Below are 27,385 nucleotides of genomic sequence, written 5' to 3' on the forward strand. Positions count from 1 at the left end.
AACTCTGCTTTACCAGTGGAGAGGTGGAACACAGTGGAGGTAAGGCAGCTGCATGGTGTCCAGGGGAGCTGAGAGGAGCATTTCCACTTGGGCAATCCTTCCCATCTGATATCTGTGTCAAAAACTCATTCTGTATGGGAGCAATGAAGCTGTGAACATTTTAACCTTTTGTAGAGACTGTTTTTTAGACCCACCAAATAGGTTCTATTGGACTTGTATGTGGTATGTCAAGGCCACCAAGATCTGTGTGGTTGGAATCTTCCCAATGATCTGTGTCTCCAGCACACTGAGACTGCATCTGCCAACTGTGCATAAGGAGACTCCATATTTTGGGGAAAGCCAGAAAACTTAGTATCATTGTAAAATCTGCTCTTTCTTGACAGGCCCAAAGAGTTCATAGAATGTGTCTCACACATTCGTTTGCTGTCCTGGCTACTTCTGGGGTCTCTGACACACAATGTTGTCTGTCCAAATTCTCCATCATCTTGCATGCCTATTCCACTGGATGCAGGTTCACAAATTGCTGACCACCTTATTGTTATTCTGATTGGGTTTCCAGAGCAATCAAAGGTAAGGGATTATGTGTTTTAAGTAGAGATGTGTTTTGTATTGGCCTTTTTGCAAACATTTATTTTTAGTAAGATAAAAGGAGGGGTAAAAGCTTAATAAAACCCAGGACCCAGGGAAAGAAATCTCTGTAAAGTTTTTCTTACATGCCTAGAAGACTGATGAAATTAGTACACTTAAGTTTGAGGTTTGGCTATTTCAAAATGTCTGAACACAGGAGTGAGGAATGAAAAACTGAATTCCAAATTGAAGCTTTAGCAGTGACCATCTCTGTAGCAAATCTCTCAGATAGTTATTTATTCTTGTTGTATATTTGCATTGGATAGCATGTAATAATTTTATGATCAAAATAATTACAAGCAGTGATGATTCAAGCACAACTTTTTTCTTCAAGTTTTCAGGACAAGAAGAGTTATTACAGATTATAAGACATTTGTGACAGTAGTTAAACACAAATATAGCAGCAGTCTTTGACACCAACCAGGTTTTTATTAGTGACAGAAGCAGAATGATCACACATTTATCTTATACCTAAAATAATCCTTTCTTTCCCTCCACTCAGCCAAGACACTGGTGCTTCCCATCCATTTCCTTGGCCTTTTTTTTGCTCTTTCAAATACCTCTTTCCAGTTACCAAGCAACCATTGCAATGTTTGGTGCAGTCATGCTGCCACAGAGCATGAATCCCTCTTGCTCTTGCAAACTGAGAAAACATCTCTGACCAGAAGCATCTTTCTTGTAATGAAGTGGTTAATGTCCAGCAGTCCTGGAGGCTCAGGCACTGTGATATATAACAAGGATTAGCAAGGAGCCATGCCTGAGTATGCAAACTGAATTCTCTTTCCTTGACTGTTTCCTTGTGACTATGAGCAGTCCCAGCAAAGCAGAAATGGATGGAAGATTAACAGAACAGATGTAAAATCATGTATTTTATATGATAACTGTCCTTTCAGGTTCTGAAGTGGTGTCATATGTGCCAGAGCCTTCAGGCCTTCCACAGATTGCAGTGGAGATTTCCACTGCAAGAAAGTTTCAGAAATAATCCTAAATATCTGTTTTGCAAAACTAACTTTCTTTTAAAGGGACTGACCTTCATGCCAGGCACTTAGATTGCATGGGAACATATTTGCAAATCCAGTTTTTTTAAATATAAAAAAATATAAAAAATATTTTATAAACATGGAAAAGAAAAAGATGTTATCAAGTGTACTTGACTTACTAGTTCCTAATGGGAGGGAAACATGGGAAAGTGAGGGGCAAAACTGCACAGCGGGACACGTGACAGGGAGTGAAAGCCTCTGCACTGTCTCCCAATTGAGTTATTTAAATAAACATTTACTTCTATTTTCTGTTTTTACAGACATCTGTTCTGCACATGTGTTCCCTGTTCCATGCATTTATATTTGCTCAGCTCTGGACAGTGTATTGTGAACAAACAGCAGTAGCTCCGACAGTCCAGAATCAGAACGAATTTAGCTTTACAGCAATCCTCACAGCCCTGGAGTTCTGGAGCCGAGTGACACCCAGCATCCTGCAGCTAATGGCACATAACAAAGTGGTAAGTCAGGTACTGCAGACAGATTTAGCACAGATTAAACTCAGAGGAGGCTTGGCTCTGTTTCAGTGGAATACAACAGGCTATGAATAGCATCATAAAGTGACTTTGATGCTTTTGAGAAATTAAAGGATAGCTAATTAGTTGTGATTTAACCTCACAGTGGGCCTGAAACAGGATGTAGCCAGAATCTTCCTGAAACAGCATCAGGAGCTTGAGCTGCTGCTTGTTGGATTATGAGCTCCTTGCATCACATCTCATTTTGTACATATTCCTGCTCTTAAATGTGGTCTGTTGTTTTATCTGACTCTGCCTTATAGCACAAATGAACTGTTCTAGGATAATTCTGTGAATATCCATTTGGTTATTTTTTACCATGTGATGGTGAAAAAACACTCAACTGCTGACATCTGGCCACCCATAATTCATGGGTTATTCATCAAAAATAAGCTACATAAATATCTCTTGAAACATTTTTGAGTAATGAATGAGTGGAAGGAGGCATCTCTAGAGATAAGATTTAAAAGGGAAATGTTCACTGTGTCCAGAAATCATCCATATAATTTTCTTGGAAATAACCTTTAAATGTTTGTTTATCCCAAATACTCTCTTCTGTTGGAGCACCTTTGTACAATAAGAACCCAGAGGGCTTCCAGCAGCCCTCTCATAGCTGCTCCTTTGCTTACCCCTGACTAATGATTCTGTGTGCCTGCAGGCTTAGGGTTAAGAGCTTGTTTCTAATGGGCAAGGCCTGTTGTGTTTCCTGAGAGTCCAGACATCTCAGACAGTCATGACAGATCAAAACTTTTTAACTGAGATGTTCACTAGTAGTTCTGGCTCTGGAGAGCTTGAGGTTAGCTTTGGGAAACATTTCTATACATGGCCCATTCCTCTTAAGGTTTAGGTTTTTAAGGTTTGCTGCTACTAAGGTTTTCATTCCTGGTTTGTTTGGGTTTTCTTTTTATTTTTAAATGTAGATCTGCTATGTGTATAGAAATTGCTTTATATAATTTCCCTTTCCCCATGTGAAACATCTTCCATCCCAGGCAGGTATGGACCTTGCCCTTGTAATTGTAATTGCATGGGCTGCAATTGAAATTCTTAGCCAGTTGTTATTTCCTGTGTCTTGTCCATATCAGGCAAGAACCACCTAAAGCTGTCCCTAGATGATATTTTAGCCTCTGACATGGTGGGTGTCTGTGGGTCACAAGCCATTGCTGGGAACAGCAGTTCAGGAAGCTCCATTTGAAGGAACAGGAAGTGTGCATTGTGTTTCCAGCCAGCCAGTTGTTTAGTCAGACACAAAAGCCTCTTGTCAAGCCCTAGGATGAGAATATGACTGCGAAGTCCCAAGTTCCAATCCTTTCTCTGAAAGTATATCATTATGTAGCTTTAGAGCCACAGTTATTAAGCTCTCTGCCTCAGCTCTTGCTCTGTGAAATGTAGATAGTAATACTTGCCTGTCTCACTGGGGTGTTGTAAGGTTAGTTAGTGTTTGTGAAGCACTTTGAAGATGAAAAGCACAACATAAAAGCGGAGTTTATTATTATCAAGGGGAATTTACATGTAGTTTAGACAGGCACTGTAAATAGTCATTGCTGGCTCAGGATGTTTGTCTTGTACCTGTGACTTTACACAATATAAAACATAAAAAGCTGTCTGCTACCAAATAACTGATATTTGCATCGGTCATACATTATGATACAAAATGGAAGAATTATGGACTAGCTGTCAGTTGAAAACAATGAATTGTCTTTTGATGGGGGATAAAAAGATGGGTGTTGTGAGAATGTTAATTTTCAATGATTAAATAAATAAAAATAACAATTTCTGACACATAGATTGATGAGAATTGCATAGTGAAGACATAAATAAAGTTTGTGATGTCTGAAAAGAGCAAAGCCAAAGACAGCTTGTTTTGATGTGTGGTAAGAATTAAAATACATCAAAGGTTGAAATACTTAACACGTAGCTGTTACCACATTGGGGTAAAACTAAACAAAGAAAAACATCCCATATGTGCTCATGTAATATTTCATCTTGTGTGTCAGTGGTTAATAAACTGCCTAGCAAATACAGGAAGATTCTTCTTAGAGGCTGTTGGCTTATCCTACTACATTGTTATGCTGGATATTTATGTGGTTTTACGCTTGATTTTTCTTTTCCAAGATGGTGGAAATGGTGTGCCTACATGTGATCAGTTTAATGGAGGCTTTACAAGAATGCAACTCTACTATCTTTGTAAAGGTAGGCATACCCTACCCTGAATATGTACTAAATTATATTGCCTGATTATTCTGATTTCTAAATGTATTGTCCTGTGCTTTCTCTCCCGCTCAAAAAAAGAGAGAGTGGAAGAGACTGAGGTTGAATGTTAATGCCACAATATACCCTAGCAGAGCATACTGAAAAATAAAATCTGTGTTAAGACCAGACCACAATCTCAAATTCAAGTTCTCCTGATTTTTTTTTAATGAACATCTAATCTGCTTCCTATTTCCATTGCCACTAATGTCAGTAATGATCTTATTCCTCTAATAGACACAACTAATGTCACTGACTTTGAGAACCTCTAGCTACAGCCTGAATTTTCAGCCATTCTGCATCTTTTACTCAGCAAAGGTCCTTTGCTGATCTCTTCTGTGTTCTGAGCCTCACATTCTTTTAGGTGGATAACAAAAACTTTTTGCCACATTGATTTTCCTGTTATTATATGAGTTGTTTCTTTGGAAATCCACAGTCAGTCTTCCATCACACTGTTTGCAGAAGGGTTGAGGTAGTCTCACAAGCATAAATCAATTTTACTATCCTTTTTTATGTTTTCCCAGTGCAAGAGAGTTTCCACATAAGTAGTTAAGGTTAATATAGTTCTTCTGTTGCCATAAAGGAAATTTCTGACTATTGCTTTACTCCAGTCTTTTATGATCAAGCAAGAATTGAAAATAAAGTAGCTAAAATTGAAGGTCTTTATGTCAACATGAAAGTATTCACACTCATTGTGAAAATACAGATTTGTAATGGCTTGATTCACTACAGAAATTCTGTCACTAAGGGCTGTTAAAGTGATTATGGATGTGTCTGAAAGACATATGGGCTTCTCTTTTAGCCAGTCCAGGATGTTCAGAATTTGACAAAGATGAAGAGTGCCTTTAAAGCTGTGAAAAGAGAGGCCTTTAGGGCCAAATCCCTGTCACAAATCAAATGAATGCTTTCAGGGGGTTATGTTTGAGAGCATATATCAATATAATGGTAAGTCAGGTTAAAAGGACATTGTTGTTACTATAAAATCAAGCTCATAAAACTGTGGAACTCTGAGTTAAGGTGCTAAGCTTTCATGTTGAGTGGGTGGGAGATGGAAGAGAAAATTTTGGTGACCAAATCCCCTTTACCTAATGAAATCCTGCATGAACAGTATACATGCATAACATTACTGTAGGATTCATAGTTCCAGATCACTATTTTTTCTGAACTGATTGTAAAAATATTTATTGTAGATGTGAAAAATAAGTGCCATGATTTAGGGACTTACTGTATGTTTGAAGTCCTTCAGAGACACAATGATGCAAAACTTATTCACACAGGAACCAGTGAGTGGCTTCTCTAATTAAAAAAAAAATCAGATTTGAGAGAGTCTCTTCTTCAGTGACTGTGAAATGAAAGTGTTGAACTTTTCTGCTGCTTTTCTATGTCAGAGGAACTGGGAAAGTGGCCATAGCAGGTTAGGCATTGGTGTTGGAGACCAGTACCTTGCTGGTCACATCTTTGACCATCAAATGCATCTCTGAGGAACTTGGGTGCCTACAGTGAAGACAAGAACAGCTTAAGGCCTTTTGCAGAGACCCAAGGTTTTTAGGCAGCCCCAGCAGCTGCTGTGTAGCTTTTTAGGGAGCTGGACAGGCAGCAGATTTGGAGAGCCAGAACAGCACCGTGACCAGCCTGTTATACAGCCTGGTTTCCCTTTAAAATTTAAACTGGAATCAGTATAGTTCTGTTGAAAATATGAACTCAAAATTTTGATAGTGTCTGACAGCACTCTGTTCTTCCAGCTGTTCTTTCTGACTAGTGTTTTGTATTCTTCCTTTGTGAAGAAAATCTGGCTTAGGATTAGTTAACAAAACTCAAGTGCTTCCATAAAAATGTCTTCTTGTGTGACTTATCTATCTGGCAGCTGTAGCACTAGATGGTTTGCTTGCTTGTGCATGCAGCGGAATGTTCGTTTCCTTAAATATGTCCAGACCCTGCAAGACAGAACTGGTGCTGGAGGACAAAGATCTGTGTCTGACCTTAGATTTGTCCAGAAGAGATATTGATAAAAGCTAGTTTCCATGAGTGCCCTTTGCAGTCAGTATTTTTGGACATGATTCATCTTGATCTATTTTAGATACTTGCTTTGGGACAAGATGAACTGAATGTGAAGTGCTTGATTCTCACAGCTGACTGTAAAAGTTGTCCAGTAAATTGGTTCAGATGCAGAGGGGTACCCTAAGTTTTCTACCTGGCTTCCCTTCTTGCTTGATGTACTTCTGACCCCAGTTCTGCCTCCTCTGGCTAACTCCACAGGAGCTCCATCAGTGCCAGACTGAATTGTCAGGGATGTTTTGTTGATGGCAGTGGGGTGTGGAGCATGGCTTCCAGACCTGTTCCCTCCTCACCAAAACCACACCTTGGGATTGTGGTCACTGCATCTTATTGAGCACTTCATTAGTGTGAGAGCCCACGGAAGGGTGTGCAGAGCTCACACATCTGCTGCATCTGGCTGCATTCCAGCTCTTTTGGCATTCATCTGTCCGGAAATGCTGTGGTTTGACTATGGTTCTTCATGTGGTAGACTAAGTAATGAGTCCTGACAGAGTTGCATGATTCTCCAGCAAGAGAGCACTGAAATTGAAACAATTATCATTCCTTGCACAAGGGAAACAGCTCCTTATCTAATGTTGTCAATAGTGATTAGGTTTAACTTGCAGCTCCAGTAGCATAATTGGTAAATTGCAAATTTTAATGCCATTTGGAGGAATATTTTAGAACAGTAACCTCAATGGTTAAATTAATATTGAAAAAGATTAATACTTTTACTAGAAATGCCTCTCTGGCTTTCATAGGGCTGTCATGTTCCACTTCCTCAGAAGAAAAAGTTCTATGAAGAGCAGGAATCTGAAATATGTGTAACTCCAGTCCAGTCAGAGCTGACAAATTTTCAGACCTCCTTACCTTGTCATTCTGGATAGATTTTACCTGGTGCTTCCCAGCCTACAGAATATCTCACATTCTGCAGAGAAGCACTGATGTGACTAGTGGCTTAAAAAATGTTGGTTACCCTTTAAATATATGACCTGTTATTAAGAACCACCACATTTTTTTCCCATTTCTTGATGTATACATCACCATGCAAAATGTTTAGTCTCTTTACTCCAATATTGCTCACCTGCACTTACAGAAACACCCTTACAAGTAAAGTAATAACTGACTTCCTGTAACAAGTTTAATTCTGTGTTTTCATCATTACCTCAAACAGGTTATCAATAATTGCTACAGGTGATTCATCAAGCTACAGACAAGGGAAAATGGCTTCTTTACAGCTGAGATTTACCTTCTCGAAGTACTTAAAATAACCCCATTTTCAAATTTGTGGTTCAGACCGTGCCAATTCAAATGGCTAAATGCATTAGATGTATCCTTCTCTGTCTCACAGTAACTGTAGCATGTTTACAGTCACTTGTACAATAACAAAATGCACTTCTTCTTGCAGCTCATACCAATGTGGTTGCCAATGATACAGTCAAACCTAAAGGTAAGTTGTTTCTGGTGCCTTGCCCTTTTATAGTATACATTTCTATAAATTTTAAAATAATTTACATTTCTGTAAATTCTGGAAATAAGATGTGTGAAGACAGATAATTGTAGCATATGCAGTTGAGATGAAGCTCTGAAGTATGAGCATTTGCTGAGACACTTGCCCTCTAGTCAGTACTGCTCTATCCATTTCCCTGCTGGAGCATTTTCCTCTCCCCAGGTTCTGCACTGGGGCCTTTCCTTGCTATTTACTGAGGTTGGTTGTTCCCTGAGCTGTGGTTTTTCTTAATGCCTTAGGCTTGAGAGTTCCCTGACAAATCAGGGTTGGGACTCTTGACTCAGGAGATAGTTGTGGGTTCTAGAGAAGATACTGTGGGCCTGTTTTCTTGGGTAAAACTACCATCTGGCCCTCTTTGTAAGGGAGAGGAAGATGGTGCGCTGTGGTTTGTGAGTCAAGAGATTTTTGGTGAAGAGAAGAAAATTTTGGAGTTGGTCTCAGTATGGAGTTGTGTCTGTAAACACATTTGCCTTCTATGGCAACACCACAGGGCAGGATGTGGAAGCAAGAAATTTGACATGGGGAAGTGTAAGAAACTCTCTGGCCAACAAACCAATACCCTTCACATTGCTATATTAATGTACATGTTAAAGGTAAGAAACTAAATGCTTTGCATCATTTCAACAGCATTTATCTGCTGGACTTCAGCTCCGCCTCCAAGCCATCCAGAGCAATGTCAACCATCACAGCCTGAGGATGTTACAGGGGTCAGGACAGATGAACAATAGCTCGTCTGTGCTCCGCAAGTGGCTGCAGTGCACCCAGTTTAAAATGGCTCAAGTAGAAATTCAGTCATCAGAAGCTGCATCTCAGTTTTACCCTTTATGATGCATGTAACTTGTTCCAAAATAGTCACTTTTTAGCCTAGCAATAACAGGGTTAGAGCTGTAAAAGACCTTTTGTATAAATCCGTATACAGAGTATATACTGTATCTACACTTTTTAGCCTAGGACAGATTGTGAAAAAGCTTATAATGGGTGAAGCTAAGAGCCTGCTCCTGCCAGTTTATAATTACAGTTACTCAGGATCAACAGGTTCTAAGTCTGCTTTCATGAACATGGATTGGACTCAAATCTACCATATTGTACATATGTCTCTGATCATTGAAATGTTCTTAAATGTTCCTTTACATTATTTTTGAAGCTAAACAAAAATCACTTTTCTTTGACTTCTATTTTTTTTAAAAATAGAATTGTGGGTATTCAAAAACATGGAAGTGCTATGTTGCTATTTTTTGACAATTACAAAAGAAAATAGGGTTTTTAGGAACCTTTATATAAGTTTTTAGGGGGGAGGTGTTTTTTTTTTTTTTTTAGATTCACAGCTGGCAATGCAATAAAATCTGTCACTATAAAACAGTGATGTTCTAATGAGGCTTTTTGTCATCATCTTCTGGGAAAACAGCAGCTTGTAAGGAGAGTTGTTATGAAGTGCACTTAGAAATTAGGTTGTTAAACTGTGCCAATTAATTTGTGGTTTTTTTCAGTACATTTTCCAAAACTGCCAGGTCTGATTTATTATTTTTTGAAATACTGCTTTTACTTCATTGATTCTATGCTGCTCTACTTTGTAGGTTTCATAGAAGCCTCTTAATTTTGTGACTACTCTATTGTATTCTTCTGTCGATACTTGTATACAGTGCAATTAAAAAGATATCCCAAATCTATTCTTATTGATGTCTACAGAATTTATGTTGCAAACTTCAAGAGGAGCATGATTGGACTTGAACTTTTGCATAATGATATTTACAAATCCCAGCATTTGCATACTGTTGCATACATGATGTTTAATAACAGATGGATTTTAATATCATTAGGAAACTCAGACAAAGCCCATTGGAATCTAAGGAGAATCAATTAACTCAGTGGATTTTACATAAAATCTTGAAAGCATAATGATTTGCCGCCTCTTGTAATAAATACTTAAATCTGTGCAATCCCAGTCGTATTTTCTGTATTTATTCTGTAATGCACTGGTTAGAAAAATAACAAACATTAAGTTGTATATTGGGATGGTATTAAATTCATAGTCTGTATTACCACTCTCACAATCTGCCTGAGTACGTTTCAGGTTTTGTGAAGGGTCAGTATTCCCTCAACACATTTGCTGAAATAAAAGTGGAAATGTTTGCAGATATGCCATTAAAGTAACGTTATGCTTTACAAAAACAACAAAAATAAAACCAACCAATGAAACAAAGGAAAATCAGGCATGTGTTAGCTTGCTTAAAATATGCCCCTCTGTGTGCTTTCAGTGGAAAGAAATTGATTTGGCTAATCTAAAACTGAAAGCAACCTAAAATTAACTACATGGAGGCTAGGGATGAAAAAAAAGTAGGGATAAAAGGAATGAGACATCCTCCCACTGAGTCAAGGTTCAGAGTGGACCCCCTTACCAAAGTGAGCCCCAGACGTGACCAACAGTTTTTAGCCTAAAGGTTTAACAGCACTTAATTGACAGCCTAATTTAAACAATTTAACAAAGTATTGTACAATCACACCAACTCCCTTAGAAGCCTATCTTACTACACCTAACAAACACAAGAATCCAAGAGAGAGCATTCACAGTACCCTTACTGCAGCACATTCCCATCCCCTGCTCACCAATGTACTACTCACCATGAACATACTGAGGAGTTTGTACAAGGTCCCTGTGAAAAATCCCCCTGGAGTTCAGTGAAGTCTTTGGGTGCCTCTGCATCTTCCCAGCAGGTGGTGGGGAAAGTGAGCTCCAAGGAGTGGGGTGGCAGCCAGGCTCCATCAGCAGCACCTGCTCAGAGGGGGTGGCCTGAGGAGCTTTTCTGAGATCATAGTGAGGCCTGAGGAGGGGCAGGGAGGGGGATGCACCAGCGCTGCATGCTCTTGAGCTTCAACTAAGTTTTTTCTCAAATATTAACTGTCTTTCTTGTGTCCTTCTTTCATGCAGGATCTTACCTCTTGGGACTCTTAGCTCTCCTGTCTTATGTTTATTCCCCATATTGTGTTCATTAATATCCAGTTACTTCAGAGGGGTGCCCAGCATGATTTTCTGAAGGGTTTGGGGATTTTCTCCATAGTGATTCCCTCTAGGCCCTTCCTTGCTCATCTGCAGAATGCTGGTGGTTGAGCCATGTTTTGTTGATTGTGGGATCCCTTCCTTTCATCCCAAGGTCTGTCACTCGCTCATGGGGGTGCAGTACCATACTGAGTGGTAGGCAGCTGGAACTTTGGGCAAAAAGGAGCTGTGGTCTTTGTTTTCAGTGGGACTCACTCCTTCCACCCCTCAACTCTGCTTCAATTTTGTACCTGCCACACAGGTGATACCTTTGCTAGGTAACCACATTGATAGGGGGCCCAGGTGTAGGGGTGGGGTCACCCTAGTGAAATGGAAGTGCCGTTGGGCCCCTGAAAGTGGGATGTGTGGGAGAGAGATTTTTGTATTTTGATATGCTGTGAAGTGGTGAGTCTGAAAGACCACTGAAAGACAAGGAGAGGGAGGGAAGTTGAGGCCCTCGGGTGTGAGGTGGGTGAGCTCAGATGGGTGCAATGGGAATTGTGGAAGCCTAAAGGATGAAGAGATGATTTGCAGGAGAAGAGCAGAGCCTTAGAAAGCTTGTTAAAACTCACTGCTGGAAAGGAGAATCTATGATCAGGCGTCTCAGTGGATAATGCATGGAAGCAACATGGTGAAAGCTTTTTCCCTGCCTAGCAAAATCTGCTACAAAGCATCTATGTTCAGACTGGCAAAATTCAAAAAGAATGCAAATACAGTGGTGGGGAGTTTTAAAAATTAAATACAAGCCAAAGACAGACCTGCTGAATCCAGGTCTTTAAACAGTTTAACACTGTGGGAATTGAGATTTGGTTTCAGCTCTGGGTTTAGAGATAAGAGTTGGTCACAGAAACTACTCCCATGTTTCAACATAGGATTTAGTATGTATCTGTCACTGATTATAATTAATATGGTTCTTATGGAGCTGTTATGCCTAGGCAAATTGGGACTGCAAGTTATTAAGAAGCTGCTTTAGTGTAGGGGATATAGCCTGGAAGATGATAGGACCAATGATTAGGGGTATTTGACTAATAACAACAAATAACATGGGGCTTGACCAGATATGTGTGGTTTAAGACTTCAGGAAAATCTTTGAAGTGCACTCTAGGGATGTTCAGAAGTACAGAAATCTGCATTAGTAGTTTTTTAAAGCACTGTGAAATGTATCTTTACAGTGCCTGAGGTCAATATACAACTCAAATGAGTCACTCACATTATCTCTCTGAAATAGCCCAGAGCAGCAATTCTTTATATTCTGTAGGAAGATTAGGAAGTAAATAACATTTGGTGTTCCCTGAAAATGCTCCCGAGCGGCAGCAGCAAATCTCTGCCCTGCCAGGCTCCCAGCAGGGCTGTGTCTTGGGGTGTGTGGCAGCAGGAGCAGAATCCATCCTCTGCAGGATCACAGGGAGCTGCCATTTAGCAACAGTGTTCAGACTTCTGTCGTAATAAGCTGCTTAAATCGATGCTTGTTACAAAGCCTGACCTAGTAAAAGCATTAACTTAGTGTGTGCTGAACTGTGAAATTCCCAACAAGAAGGGGCACTTTGGATGAAGCAATGGTTAAAGCCCCGCTGCTGCTGGGTTACATAACCCGTGTCCTGAGCGCGAGGTTAATGTCTGCGTGGGCATCTCCAGGGGCTTTCCTGTGCCTCTGGAGAGAGCCAGGGCCTGAGCTACACCCAGGGTCACACAAACAAAGGCTTTTACAGCACATCACTTGCTACCTACATACATGCCTTATCAGGACATGTCTCTGCACCATGTCCTTAGAACCGTGGCAGTTCAAAGGCCCTAAAAGCACACTTGGTTCTCTGGCTTTGTTCTCCATGCTGTGACAGCAGTCGATGTGCTCTAGGACTGATGAGCATTCTGAGACAGAAGATGTCTCTGAACTCTGGCCTGCAAAGCCTCCTTTCAAGCTGGATGAAGATTACCAGAGCCCAGGGCTGTTTGTCTTTGCTAGCATGTCCTGGAAAAGCGTTCTGCAGCCAAGAATCCTGTGCTATTCCCCCAGCTGCGCGCAGCTCTGGGAGAGTCCTATCCACAGTTTTTCTTGTTGCCTCTTAATGTGACTCTTAGACAAAGCTGAAGTCTATTTTATTTCAACAGGATCTGAATCTTGATTACACAAGAGCTGCTTAGTCAATGATGTGGGTCTTCAGATGAGCAGTCTGCCTGAAGTCAGGCAGAGGCAGCAGCACTACAGTTTGCTGTTGTCACTTGCATTTGTCACTTGGCTTCTAACTGAATTATTCTGTCCACTTCTGTCTCTCCCTGCCGAGCACAATTTCAGCTGGAGTCTGAGCATCAAGGGACAGCAGTGAGAATAACCATTGAAGGAGAAGGTGTCCTGATGCTCCCCAGCTGCAAAGTGATCAGGAAAAGAACCTGGATCCACCCTTGGCACTGGCCTTCCCAGGGTTTGCTGATGGGGAGTCAGTGGCCACCACTGGAAATGCCTCAGACCAAAGAACAGAAGGCCACATGACAAAGAGTCTTGGCCTGCCTGGTGCCCCTTGTGCCTTAGTCCTGCAGCTGTGGGCTGGGGGTTCCAGCTATCACTGTGTGTGGTTTGTGAATCAGAATGTGTACAAGGAGCAGGAGATTGTGAAGAGCTGGCAGAGCCTGGGAGAGTGGCTCATTTCTCATCCATACTTACAGAGCATTAACATGGAAAAGTGGAACCCATGACTCAGTCACTGGAAGACTACATTGTGAATTATTTTACAGCATTTTGCTGGACCTGATAGATACCAGAGGGCCTTCAGCCAACTGGCAAGCAGCCTTCAGTGCACTGCCCCAGGTAACTGCTCTGACACTGCATTTAACCAGCTCCCCATCAAACCTGACAAGCCATGACCGTGAGCTGGGAGGCTCTGAGTTTGACAGACACCATGGAATGCTAGGTCAGTTTTTTTCAATGTATAATTAATTGTCTGGCCAACATAACTGTTGTGGCTGTCCTGCAACTTTAAATCCTTTCAGAAAGGCACAATAGCATGCCTGTGAAGTTTGACACACAGAATAAAAATTTTATAGGTAATAGAGTTTTTAGATAGATTAGCTTTTGTGGCAGCTCCACTATTTTTGGATGAAGTCACATTGATTGCAGTGACGTACTTTTACAAAAGGTTTGCTACCCCTGTGAATCCTTGTCATACAGGAAAGTATCAGTAAAACAGAATATAAAGGACCATCGCTAAAAGAAATACATTGTTTATTGAAACTGTTACCTAATTTCCACTGCTAGCAAAATCCTGTGCACCCAGTGTTGATTTGTGATATCCAAATCAAGTACAAAGTGCAGTTTTACTGAAGTCTACAGAGAGGCACAATTGGTTCCGGTTAGGGATCAAACCCCTATGTATGGCTCAGAAGGAGCAAGGGTTGATATGGTGAAGTGACCCCAGCAATGTGTGTTCCAGGTGCTTGTGGATCCCAGGGAGGTGTCACATTACACTGCTGAACTGATGCAGCCATGATCTGATCTCCTTCCTCCAGATACATTTGTTCAACACCGAGTGTTGCCATCATTGTGCAGCAAGCCAACAATGGAGGTTTTCTTCTGAGCCTTGTGTGTGTGTGTGTGTGTGGCACATTTGCTCCCCTGCTCTTGCCTCTTGGTTTACTCTGAGCACACACAGCTCAGAGCTCAGCATTTTCCTACATCATCTTAGTGCTCCAGGAGCTGCAGCTCAACTTTTGCTCAGGAGATCCTATTACCTGTACCTGCCCAAAGCATTTTCCAAGCCTTTCAAGGATAAAATCATTCTATTGGCATTTTCTTCCCTGTGATCACTACCCTGAAGACACCGATGTTGTTCAAATGTCAGATGTTTATCTGCTCTGTGTGTCACTGAATAACAGCAGCACAGACATGTTTCCAAGCTTTCCTAGGAACAATGTTAGAGGACCAAATTATTTTACCAACTAATTTTTCTAGGCCAGCATTTAAATTTAAAACAGTTTATTTATTTTCCCTTGCACCAGGCCCTCTATCAGTCCCAGGCCCTCTATCAGTCCCAACATCTATGCCTGCCTCCCAGTCAGAACTTTCTCAGCCCATCTCTAATGATTATTTAAGATCTATTAAGGGTTGTGAGGGTAATAAAGGCTATGTAATATGCTTCCTACTGAATATATGAAATTCAACCTATGCATCCACAGCATTAACAGATAAAAATTCCACCTGGAGAGTGCTTTCTTTGGAATCTTTTCTGCAATAATATTTATCTGTTTCATTATAACTACTTTAGTATTTTTTAACGTTTCTGTCAAAATGAATTGCAGCTGATTCACCTAATGTGTACTAATTTGCAAATTAATTCTATTAACTGAATTAGGCTTAACTGATCTGTGTTGTCCAATTGTTCATGTGACTCACCCATCCACAGACAGGAGGAGTAGCCTCAATGGGTTATTGTTCTGTTCCTTTGAATCACAAACCAGCTGCTAGTTTTCCCCAGCTGTGAGGCTGAGCTCAAACATTAGGGCAGCTGAAGATGCTCCACTCCAAATGAGAGGATTAGATGCAGGGAATGTAATGCTGCCTCAAGTGTCACAAGGCAGTGCAGAACGCAGCATTTCAAGGCTCTGCTTGGTCCCAGCTTGTGTTGTCCTGTGTTCTGTGACATCTGTCCTGGGCTTCACAGTGGGTGTTACAGGGCTACTCAGAACGTGTGAAGGAGAGCAGGACAAACAACCAGGCCCCCTTTTGGCCTCTGTTGATGGAGCAGCCTCAAGTGTGGCATAATGATTCTCCCTCACCATTCAAAACAAGCAGGGGTTTGGTGGGATTTTGGTCTCCCTCAGCTCTTTGTGAATGCACAGAGCATGGCCTGTAGGGACATGAAGGACGAGCTATTGCTATTCCTGCCTTGTTCCAGGTAGGAGTAGGAAAGGTCACACTAAGATGCTTTGGGATGTGTAGGTGAACCTGTGCAAGTCTGAGGCTTCCCTGACTAACTTTTCCAGCAGATAAACCTGGATCTCAAATTTTACCCAGAAGTTAGTTTTTAGGTAAATGCCAGCATTTTGGGGTATTTAGAATGCAGCTCTAGTAAAGTGTAGCTCCAGAGATTGGGAAATGAACCTTTAATGTTGGGACCTTTACATCCCTTGTAACTAGTTTTACTTTTGTCATGGAAGAGCTATTTTGGCTGGTACCTGGAGCAGAGGGAAACACAGCAGGCACCTCAAATACATCTGTATAGTTTGAGTTGAGGTTAGAGCTAAATCTAAGAGGCTTTTGTCATTATTCCAGTGCAAAAGGAACAGCTGATCTGAGTCACAGACAATGTGAAGGATCCTGGCATCATTGAATAAAAACCCTAAATATGATTTATCTGAGTTTCTCTAAGCCAACAGCATCTTACCTAAGCTGTCACATGCTTCTGAAGTGATCCAAATCTTATATGCCCTCCTAAGTCCACCCTTAGCAATCCCAGTAAAATATTAATTTTCAATGTTGCTGTCATATGAAAAGCTGAAAGTACCAGTGAAGTGTATTGATTTTTAAAAGTGCAAATTAAGTCTTGAGGGAGTCTGGCTAGCTTGGAGGGTTGTGCAATGCACTGAGGAGCCTGACAGCCATTGCTGCCTCTGAAGAGAATGGTGGCTCATGGCTGAAGAATGCTCCTCACCCATGGCACTCTCAGGGGTACAAGCCTTGCCCTGTAGAGTTTTCTGGGCATTCACCTCAAAGGGAGCAGGCACTTGAAAATCATTGCAATTCTGGGCTAAACACCTTCAGTTCTTGATACTCAGATAATTTTTTTTGTTTGTTTTAGAGGGTGTTCTGTTGCTGAAAATCTCTCTTTAAGAGCCTTAATAGAGATGGATAGCAATTTAAAAACAGCATAAAGGAAAATATATTTTCATCGAGAGAATTGATTTACCATTTTTGAGATAGAAAATGTACTTCAAATTCAATGATTGCTTCTCTTCCTTAGTAGGTTTAAGCAACATCAACATAGCTCAGAAAAAATGCAGGAGTGATCCCCAAAGTGTTTTTGAAAATACCATCTTTTTCTGCTCTGAATACTGCAGAAGCTTCTCAGAACAACTTTTTAATTAAAACAACAAAATGTGCCACTCACCGCAGAACTGAAGTGGCCTCCTCTTTGCCTTCTAAGTAGGAATTATGATTTCAGCTCCTTCATCACCACTTCTACTAAGCAAGAATCAAAAGCAATCAAGTCTGAAAGACCATAGGAATCTCAGATTAATACAATCAGCCTGCCAGTAGGGAGTCGTCTTCTTTTTTTTGGTATAAAAATAGCAAATAATAATGCCAAGTAGGTCCTTTTTATTTTATTTTATTTTTTAAATTTTTATTGCCACTTGCTTCACATCATTAAATGCTTGTAAGAAAGATACAGTAACTGCAGCTATTATGGTTAAACTTTAGATGAATGTACTTGCCAGAATATAAATGAAATCCTATAACACTTTGCTCATTTTGTTTTGTTTTCCCCATCCTAAATGAAATTACAGAGAATTAAATTTTTGAAGCATTACCATTGCACAGAGAATTATTCAGCTAAGATCTGGCCACCTGCAAGAGGTTCTCTCCTCCCTCCCCTTAAGCTTGTTATTTATTGTCTCTGTTACTAATTAGGTTTCCTGACTTAAACTTAGTTTGCAGATGATGGATTTTAAAGAATATTGTAAGGGACAGGACATCAAGGTCAATATTTGAAATTGGCAGAGAAGTAACCTTCAGAGGGCTCATGCTCATTGATAGCCAAGACAGGGAGAGGCTGTGGGCTGAGTGGACAGTCTTGTTAGAGGATTTTGTTGTTTTTTGGAGGTTTGGGGAGGGGGGGGTTCTGGGGGGTTTTGGTGGATTATTTATTTTTTGAAATTTTTTTACACCCTTAAATCACAGCATGCAGCAAATGGCACTTCTGGTAGTGACACCATGGTTCTGAAAGTTAAAAGCCTCACTCATTAAAAGCGGCACCTGGTATGTGAAGGGCTTCCCCAGGCATCTGGGCAATGCTTCCAGGGTGGAAAAGCAATATATTTTCTTGCAATCTAAAGGTAAACTGACAAGGAGCACAAGGGAGAGGGAAGCACTATAAACATTGTAGATAAACAGTGACTGCTTTAGTGCTGACTGAGAATTCAGAAAGCATTGCAGGGCTGAATGGAGGAGAGTCATAATTGGATCCATGGCTAATTCTGCAGCAGTGAGGTGCAGTAGCAGCTAATCTTTCATATGTATAAAATGGAAAATTCCACTTCAGTCCAGTTCTGGTGCTAGATCTGCTTTAAATAGCTATTTTCTCCTCCATTAGACCTAATGACTTCATTACAGTCTCTTGCAATGTAAGGCACTGCTTGGAGCAAAGAGGGTGATTGGAGTATGGTCCTCCTCTGGTTTCATGGTTCAGGGCACCCTCCCAGGAGCAGAGTTTCACCATTTGGCCTGTGGGGACTAAGAATCATAAGGGGAGTATTCTCTGAGAATGAGCCCAGGCTGAAAGAGCAAAAATTAATTTAGACTACATGTAGTTCTGGTGGAGTCTCTGTTTGCTAGACATCTGAGCTGTATATACAAACAGACTGGACAGTTTCCTTCCCAGACTGATGTGGTGGTGCCAGAATTTCTCTTCTTTGACTTCTACACTACTTTTCCTTTTGACATGACTAACTGAGGCTCTAACTTGTGATCAGGCCAGAACTGCTCAGGCAGTTGGACTAGGTGATCATTGTAGGTCCCTTCCAACAGAAATAATGTATTTGAATGTATTGGATTCTATTCTATTTTATTCTGCTCTATCCTAGATCCAGGGTGCCATGTCCAGGGCTGGGAATCTGTGACTGTTGCTGGAGGCTTTTTTCAGCATCACCTGCCATCACAAAGATACACAAACTCTTGGCTGCATCTTCAAAGACTTCTGTAAGACTTCCTATGAAACGCATGTGGCTGGGACTAGAGCCTTGAGAATCTGCCCTAAGAAATCTAATAAGTTGTAATATTTATGACTCATTCATGTACAAAGCTATAGCCAGGATGACAATCTGAAACAATCTTGGAATCACCATTCAGCTGGTTTACAGAATATTCCAGTAACTCATGCAGTACTGACAGAACAGCCCAGGTATTTCAGGGGATTTTGCTCCATACTTGCTTGTGATATTTTGGTATTTATCTATGTGAAGTCTCTGTTTTTCACACTGAGATTAAGTGGACGGAATCACTCATTTCAATCACTCTTACATTAGTAATAATCCATCTCTCCCCAGCAGGTTGATTAGGTACCCTGGATAAGGCAGCTGCAGGATCTGCTGTGACAGGAGGGACTGACTGCTGAAACACTGCTGTCCATGGAGGCAGCTCATTTGGGGAATGTCAGAAGTGCTGAGATGGAAAGGATGTGTTTGAGAGCTTAGGAGCTAATGAGGGGACACACTTCTTGCTACAAGAGAAAGCAGAGGACTTGGAGTAATTGTTGCTGTTTTTATTCCAAGTCACTGCTCTTTATTGGATTAGCCAGGCTAAAATCCTCTCTAAATTAATGCTCAGGAACAAAATGTTTGTAATAAAATAAATAATATTTATGTAATTAAATTTGTTTGTCTTCAAAATATCTGATCTCCTTTGCTGTCACAGAGAGCCATATTTTAAAATGTGCTTACTTTGATACTACATTCAATTCCAGCCTATACAGCTTTAAGTTGTCACTGAAGTACTGAAACAACCATTTTATGCTTTTGTGAGGCAAACTAAATAAGAGACTTGTATTGATCTACTCTGTAATATACAAATGGGGAAAAAATGTTTTCATCTGTGGTATTCATTGAGATACAGTGATTACACTGACTCTAGTAATGGTCAGCAGCCAAATGACCTTCGGGGGAATGCCCTGGGATAGGACATGGAGAAGAAAGGTCTGACTTCCATCTTCTTTGTCATACTGCAAGGGAGGCAAGACTGGCCTTCCTCAGAGCCATTTTATGAAAATTGGGTTTTTATTTGCAAAGCCCTCTGAGAGCTGTCAAAGGAACTTCCCACCCCCTTGCATCTGTGTAAAGATCTGTGCACAAAAGATGGTTCAAAAGGAATTTGAAGTCCCCAAGAGGGGGAGATCTGAGGTAGCTATGGGGTCTCAATGGGTCAGTGGAGGGAATTCCAAATGGACCAGTAAGCAAAACAAATAAAGCCAAACCAAGCATCTGTTAGGCAGGTTTTAGTAGATTCCAGTACTTCTAGAGAGGATATTACCCATTCAACAAAGAGATAAACTTTTTCTGGATGTGATACCTGACTTTGAGGGCATATCAAATTAAATAAAAAAGTAGATTAGCTCACATATCACATGGGGCAGAAGGTATTTAATTTATTGAGCCTCTACAGATTGCATCACATTTTGAAATTTAGAAGAGAACTTATAGTCTAGATTGAATCTGACTGTACTTCATGCTAAAAAGGCTGATTACATCCTAAGAAGGGCAGTTTGATATGTTTTCATAACAATATTTTATTAGTGTTAATACACAGCCAAATGCTAAACAGAAGATTAATTGAATCAACTGTCAGGGAAGAGCTGAAGTTTGGCTGGGAAATCCTTAATGATCAAAATACAAATTGTGCAGCACTGTCAGTGATAAAGACCCATAAATATTTCTGGGTGCAATATTTCTTCCTCTTATGAAGAAAAGAGATGTTCTTAAATTTAAACAAAGGGGAAAATTGGGAAAGAAGAGTCTTAGTAATAAAAAGGCAGAAGGAGGAAGCATGACAGGCTGTGGGAATAGTTTGCATTTTCTCTAGAGAGATGGTTTTCAGTGTTGTGAACATCTGGTGCCTTCAGTGTTTTGCATTACTGAAGTTCTGGATCCTGAGCTACCAGTGGTCATTCATGACAAAGTACTTTTCTGATGCCTTCAGGGTGATTTGTAGCCCTGAAGAAGCTCCTTGGTACATGCAGGACACCTGCCTGTGATGCTTGAGAGGAACATTAAGCTGCTGTTTCTGCACAAGGGAGTTGTAGCCCATTTTCCCCCTCAGGGACAGTGTGTGCAGTCCCTCTCGTGGGGCATGATTTGCTGATTGGAAAATTCTTCTAAAAATATGAACCTCTTCACTCCTTCAGAGCTTGGAAATGCAGTTACCAACCACCCCAAAAGACCAAAAAAGATGGAACTTTGCAATTACCAGACCAAAATCCAGTGCTATTGTTCAGCAGTCACCAGCAGTGAAAACAGCTTTGGGTTGGGCAATGGAGTGGGTTCAAAGCATGAGGGATGGCAGAATCCAGCCCATAGAGGCAATCCAGCCTGCATTTTTTTCTCCAGACACATAAGAAAATTGGGGGTTTTGGGGAAAAAATGTTGCTGCTTAGAAAAGCAGACTTTTAATTTCCTTAATTTTGATCAGGTGTTTTTGTCAAAGGTTAAGGCTTATATAAAATTCTTATCCTGCAGAAAATATTTTCTCCTCAGATCCAATTTCTACTCAATTTTCCTCAGCAGAACAACTTCAGGCCTTGCATGGCAGAGGAGTAACACCTATTAAGCTTCAGTGGCAGGAGTGATTAGCTTAGCAGAGATGTCACAGGGCACCTGGCTTGCAGGCATGTGTGTGGAGTAACAATTCAGAGACAATCAGGTAAAGCCCAAAATAGGCAACTTCTTGATCAATGAAAGAACCCACTCAGAAAATTAAATTGCTAAAAGTCAAGCTTGGTCATTCATCTTCTATAGAGCCTGGTGGAGTAGGAAAAGCAATAGAAAAGAAGCTCTTTGCCCTCTGAAGGCCTATTCCCTGCTCCCTGCTCTGCAGGATTTGCCTGCTCCCTGCTCTGCAGGATTTCCTGCTAAGTGCCCTCTGTGCAGCTCCTGCAGGTGTGTGAGTCTGTGATGGAGCAATTTAATTGCCCATCCCAGAAACAGTGGTAGCAATGCTGTGTCCCTCACCTAGGGGGAAGCTCTGGGCTGGTGCAGGCACTTTCCTCTCCTTATCCTGACAGAGAGGCCAAAGGGACCCTGAGCAATGCACCCACTTCTCCTGTCATGATAGAAGAACTTCCAAGCCTTGAATCTCAGAAACTTCTGGGGGGAGGAAAGGAGCAGAAATGTAGTGAAGAGCCAGCAAAGCCTTTTGAGGCCTGGCCTGGTGATGGAGGGGACACAGTGGCACAGTCTGCTGGCCTGCCTGCTCCCCAGCTGGCCCTCCCTCTCTCTGGGATGGGCAAGTGGGACTCTGGTGCTCACTGTGGGCTGAGCTCACCGGCCTGCTTGCTGCACTGGGAGTGTGGTGTGGAACAGCCAGCCTGAAGGACAGCTGCTTGTTCCCTCAGCGTCACAGAGAGTCGGTGTCCATTGGCTCCATTGGGATGGAGAAGAGGGATGATGGATGCGCTCTTCAAATATATGAATATTTATACAAAACACAGATGCATGAATGAGTTATTGCAAGGGAATGGAGTCAGGTCCTCCTCCAAATGTGTGCCTGTTTGTACTCTGACATGAAAATGGGGGTGTTACTTTCAGTGATTTTTCACTCAGTGCCAGCTAAGGTACCTCTGTACACTGCTGCACTCAGAGCACAGATGTGTCTTCACTCTCCAACTCAATGTCTTTTCAACACACAGGGCCCTTTGGAGCCCATGGAACACTTTTTGGGAAGCTGTGAAAGCTGATGAGAACAAGCAAGCTTGTACATACCTGCAGCAATCCTTGTGTTTGATGTTTCTGGAGGAGGCTTTCTGCCAGCAGGACAGACTGGTTGCCACCTCCTTTGGGATGTCTGCTGGGGGTCTGCCTTTGTTCTTTGTGTCCATGTTTTGTGAGAAGAACATGACAGAATGGGGATTTACACAATAGTAAATGTCTCCCTGCTTTAAAAAAAAAAAAATTAAAAATTCAAAAGGAAAGCTCTTTTGGATTGAAACCAATTGTTAAGGGAGGAATAAAGGAAATTGTTTACAAAGTGTGCGTCACTGGTTGACAAGAGAAGAGAAAATAGAATTTATGTAATAGGTCACATAGGTCACACTGTTCAAATTTCAGATTGTGACTGTTCAGAGGAAAATTTTATCAGCAAACTGTTTGCAGAAGGATATCCAGATATTGGGGTTTGTTTGGATAAGAAATAATGAGAAATCTTGTTGCATGAAGAATTAACGATCCTAAATGAAGAAACAATGTCAAGTCAGAACATCAGCTGCTCAACTAATTAGCTTAATGGATTTGGCTCTCTCTAGAGAAGAGTGGTTCTGCATCATTTTTCCTTGTGGTTTTTTGCTTGTTTGTCTTGCTGTTGTTGGTTCTTTTTAACTCCACATTTGAGCAGTGTTAATTTTAATCTGATTTTTCTGATTCTGTGTTGTCTCAATACCTCAAAACTTCTGCAGAACATTTTCACATACAACAAAAAACCAAGCCCTGCTGACATTAGACCATAAGACACAGTTTAAGTTTTATGCCTGTTTGGGCAGTGGAAGCCTAAGAGGCTTTGCCAATTTTGCTGCATATATTCACATTTTGACGTTTCTTTTTATGAAACTGAAAAATATAGCAAAATTGATTTTCACATCTTCAGGGTAGATAATTTTCTGATTTAAATGCTTCTCTGAGGTATGTTCCTTTTTGTTTTATGAACTTTCTCCCCCAGCTAGAAAGAAAAATAGAAACCTTCCTGTCCTATCTGGTTTGGACAAGCAAATCAAGAAGGGATGCAGATGTTTAGAATGTTTACAAGAAAATGCCAGCATATATGTTCTCTTTAGGAAAGTTAGGAAAAGGTGCACAGCCTTTGAACTGCATCATCCATTGAAAAAGAAATATGTTTCTTCCAAAAAGGAAAAAATGCCAAGGAAAAAAGCAGCAAGAAGAAGCAGTAATTTCCACCACAGAAAATTAAAGTGACTGAATAAGGCAAGTAGTCAGGTGATGTCAGAAGAGCAAAACAAGAATCAAGCAGTGAAACACAGCAGAGCACATAGGGAGGGCAGTACATCCAGTACTGCTGTGGAGATCCCCTGTTTACAGAACATTAATCAGGCAGTGATTGATTTTAAGGAAAGGCTGGGTACTGTGCATAAAGGAGCATTGCTATAATAATGCAGATAAACTGGCGCCCTGGAACCTGTCTGGAGAAGTGTTCTGTGTTTCCCTAAATAATGGAGATAAGGTAATGAAAAGCTCTGGGATGCTGGAAGCATCCTTGGGCTGAGAGCACAGGGCTGTGCAGGAGCAACCACAGCCACATGGACAGGGAACAGAGCAGATGCAGGCTCAGAACTGCAGCACTTTTTCTTTCCTGACAGTTTGGTGAAAGGAGAAAAGTGTCTTTGCTGTCAATAAAACTGAAAATCCTTTGCTCCAGTGGGAGGTGACCTTTTACAAGGTGAAGATAGCAGCTCATTTCTATGAATGGAGCAGATTTATGGCAGTTGCTCTATTTTGAATGAAGTAGCACAATTCCATGGGAGGGAAAATTGAAGCATGAAATATTAGTGGGGCAAGACTGTGCACTATTTCTGTTCTTTGCTGGCAATCAGAAATTGATAAGTTACCCATAAGACAGTTCTTTCTTTCATTACCTTGGGGTTTTTTAGTGAAGAAAAAAATTGCTATATACCATCTATAGAATATGTAAAGTAGGAAAAAAAGTCACTCATGATAACAGAATCAACCAATAAAAAAAATCAAAATATTGAACAAAAGAGGAAAAGGAAATGAAAAGAGAACTAAATTTTGAAGTGTGGTTTCAGTTCTGTTGCCTCAATCATTTGAACTTAGTGACTGGAAATGGAATCAGACAAATGACTTTTTGCCAAGTTTACCCTTTCCTACAACACCCACTGCCAGTAAACCTAGGGTGCATGTTCCAGTAGGAGCTGAGGGGCTCTGCCTGAGCAGTCACATTTGCCTTCAGGGAGGTGTTTGCTGCATATGGAAATAATTAGTGCCCTGGGGAACTGGAAAAAAAATTTCTTCTGACTCAAGCAGATGCTCTTTGTGAGCCCTGCATCAATGTCTCCAAAACAGGTGTCTCAGTTTGCCTCAACTTTGAGACTCAATTCACCAATGCTGGCTAAGAGAGTGAGCAGTCACACTCTGTGACCCACGAGGGGTAATGCACAGTCAGCAGGAGATGGTTTGTCTGTTACCCCTTTCACAGGGTGAAACCGGGGCTTTGATGTTCCACAGATCCCACAGGATATCCACAGCTAGGTCTCTCCCCTTGTCCAAACCCTTAAAGTGCAAGCTAAATCCAGAAAACATCTATGTTTAAAATAAACAAACAAACAAAATGAAATTCTCTCTGATATTATATCCATGTAGGCAATGAGCAAAGAAGAAACCAAATGGTGGCATGAGCTGCAGTGCTGTGTCTGGAGATGAATTTCTGGGTACCTGCAGTCCATTGGAGCCTGACATCCTCCACAGCCTCCTGTGCCACTGGGGAAGGAGAGCAGATCACATCTCTGCAGCCCCACACAGGTACCCACAGCCTGCCAGCTGACCTGGAGAAAAGCTCCTATCAAATCCCTGATTCCACACAGCTGGCAATGTCTCCTGAGGCACTGTTGGTTTGTGATGCACATGGTGTCCATCAGGGTGCTCTTAAATGTAAGAGAGAGGTTTTAAGTTTAGTCTGAAATTGTGGCACTTAGCTAAAAATCTGTCTTTTTGTTGGGTTCATGTGAATGACAGAGATGAAGAACCAGGAAAAAAAAACTTCTTTTACCAGGCTACTTTCAGATTTCAAAGACCCAGTAGCATGTTTCCTTTATTCTATCAGTAAAACTGATGCCCTGAAAGTTGTACCAAGAATGCACAGGCTGGCCTAGTGCTCACCACTCAACATCAGTCCAGAGAGGAAGACATGATCTGCACCATGGGTTTCATCAAAACAGGACAATTTTCCCTGCAGTGCTTTTCCAGAGCTGTGGCTTTCTCTAAGGATGGCTCCACGCAGCACAAGGGGCTGCAAGGCTGAGCCAGAGTGGTCAGGTGGAGAGTGCTGAGGGATGCTCATTGCTCAGCTCTGTTGAGTCAAACATTCAAATAAAAACAAATTAGCATCCACTGAGAAAAATCACATTTAATTAGAAGGGAATGAAATGAACATGCAGAATCAAAAGGAGACCAGAACTTCTGCAGAAAGGAAGTTGAAGCAATCCATCTGAGAATTCTCTGAATGATTATTATTAATAACACTGAGCACTTATGTGGCATTTTTTGGGTTAAGTTCATTGCTGTAAATCATCACAACAAATGCAGAATGTAAGTTTTCTTCAGCATCCAAACGTCATGTCTAATGTATATTAGTTCAGTATCACTATCATATGATAAGGGGGCCAATTCTGTCTTGTTATTGAAGGGCTTTCCCCTCTAGCCTGCAAATAATCTCACCACTTATGTATCACTTGTGTCTGTTTCATGGCATATGAAGTATGGAATAAAATGTACTAAATTCTAATATGGAATAACTTTTCATCTCCAGTGTAGTTTTCAAATATGTTCTTTCATGCAAAAGGATATTTTAGACAACTATTTTATACTTTGGTTTCAACAAACATTATGTGCCCTAATCCAAGCCCCAGAACTCTGTGTGAAACAACTCCCTTTCTTTAGTCTGGAAAGCCTGATCATGAACCCAGCAGCAGTCAAGGTATTACACCAGCCAGGTCCATGGGAAACCAGGCACTCAAACAAGTACATTTAATGTACCACCCTGTAAAACCCATGAACCACACAACTCTGCTTCCCCTCCTCAGCTCCTCAGGTCTGGCAGCTTCAGCAGATCCTCAATCATTAGCAGCCACGATCATCTGCTGGGCACTGCACTTTCCGCAACACCTTTGATAATTACAATTCCCCTCTCTGATCTAGCATCAAGAGTTTGCAGCCTCAGCTGGTGATCTATTTCATTCACACACATCACTTGCAGTCCATTGTCTTAATTCAGTTACAGTTGAAAATTAATACAGGTCAACGCAAGATTTTATGTAATGATTGTTTTCCAGACACACTCTGGAGACTGATGCTTAATCTGACAAAGTATCCTGAAGCAGATCTCACCAAGTATAGAGAAGTTGTTTGTGTAAGCAGGAGACCAGTTAACAGGTTGGAAAAACAATTGTGAAACAGCTATTTAAAAAAAAATCCCTTCATGCTACAAATAGCATTGACAAGAACATTCCTGGAATAAAGGTGTATTTTCCTGGTGCTTGAGTTTGAAATGTGGGAAAAGGTGGGTTGGTAGCTAGTGTATTTTAGATTTTCTATTTTTTTTTTAATTACTTCTACTTTTTTATTTTTGCTGATTAAATGCAAGTCCAGGCAGAAAATCCCTGAAAAGACAAAGCCAAACTGAGTGCTGATTGTTTCTGAGCTTTCCCAAGCTGATGGAGTGTCA

At 41.0% G+C, this 27,385-nt stretch overlaps 1 protein-coding gene across 2 annotated transcripts in view; it reads left to right on the top strand.

Annotated features, from left to right (window-relative positions):
* Positions 1–9,722, top strand: part of UNC79 (unc-79 homolog, NALCN channel complex subunit) — a 108,558-nt gene extending 98,836 nt beyond the window's left edge. For both annotated transcript variants that reach the window (XM_058806978.1, XM_058806979.1), the window contains 5 exons: positions 384–570; positions 1,928–2,125; positions 4,292–4,369; positions 7,869–7,910; positions 8,598–9,722. In XM_058806978.1, coding sequence (XP_058662961.1) covers positions 384–570; positions 1,928–2,125; positions 4,292–4,369; positions 7,869–7,910; positions 8,598–8,798 — 706 coding nt within the window. In that variant the 3' untranslated portion in view covers positions 8,799–9,722. The remainder of the gene's footprint in view (positions 1–383; positions 571–1,927; positions 2,126–4,291; positions 4,370–7,868; positions 7,911–8,597) is intronic.
* The last annotated feature ends 17,663 nt before the right edge of the window (positions 9,723–27,385 follow it).

Source organism: Ammospiza caudacuta, chromosome 6 (assembly GCF_027887145.1).
Source record: "Ammospiza caudacuta isolate bAmmCau1 chromosome 6, bAmmCau1.pri, whole genome shotgun sequence".
NCBI classification, from domain to species: domain Eukaryota; kingdom Metazoa; phylum Chordata; class Aves; order Passeriformes; family Passerellidae; genus Ammospiza; species Ammospiza caudacuta.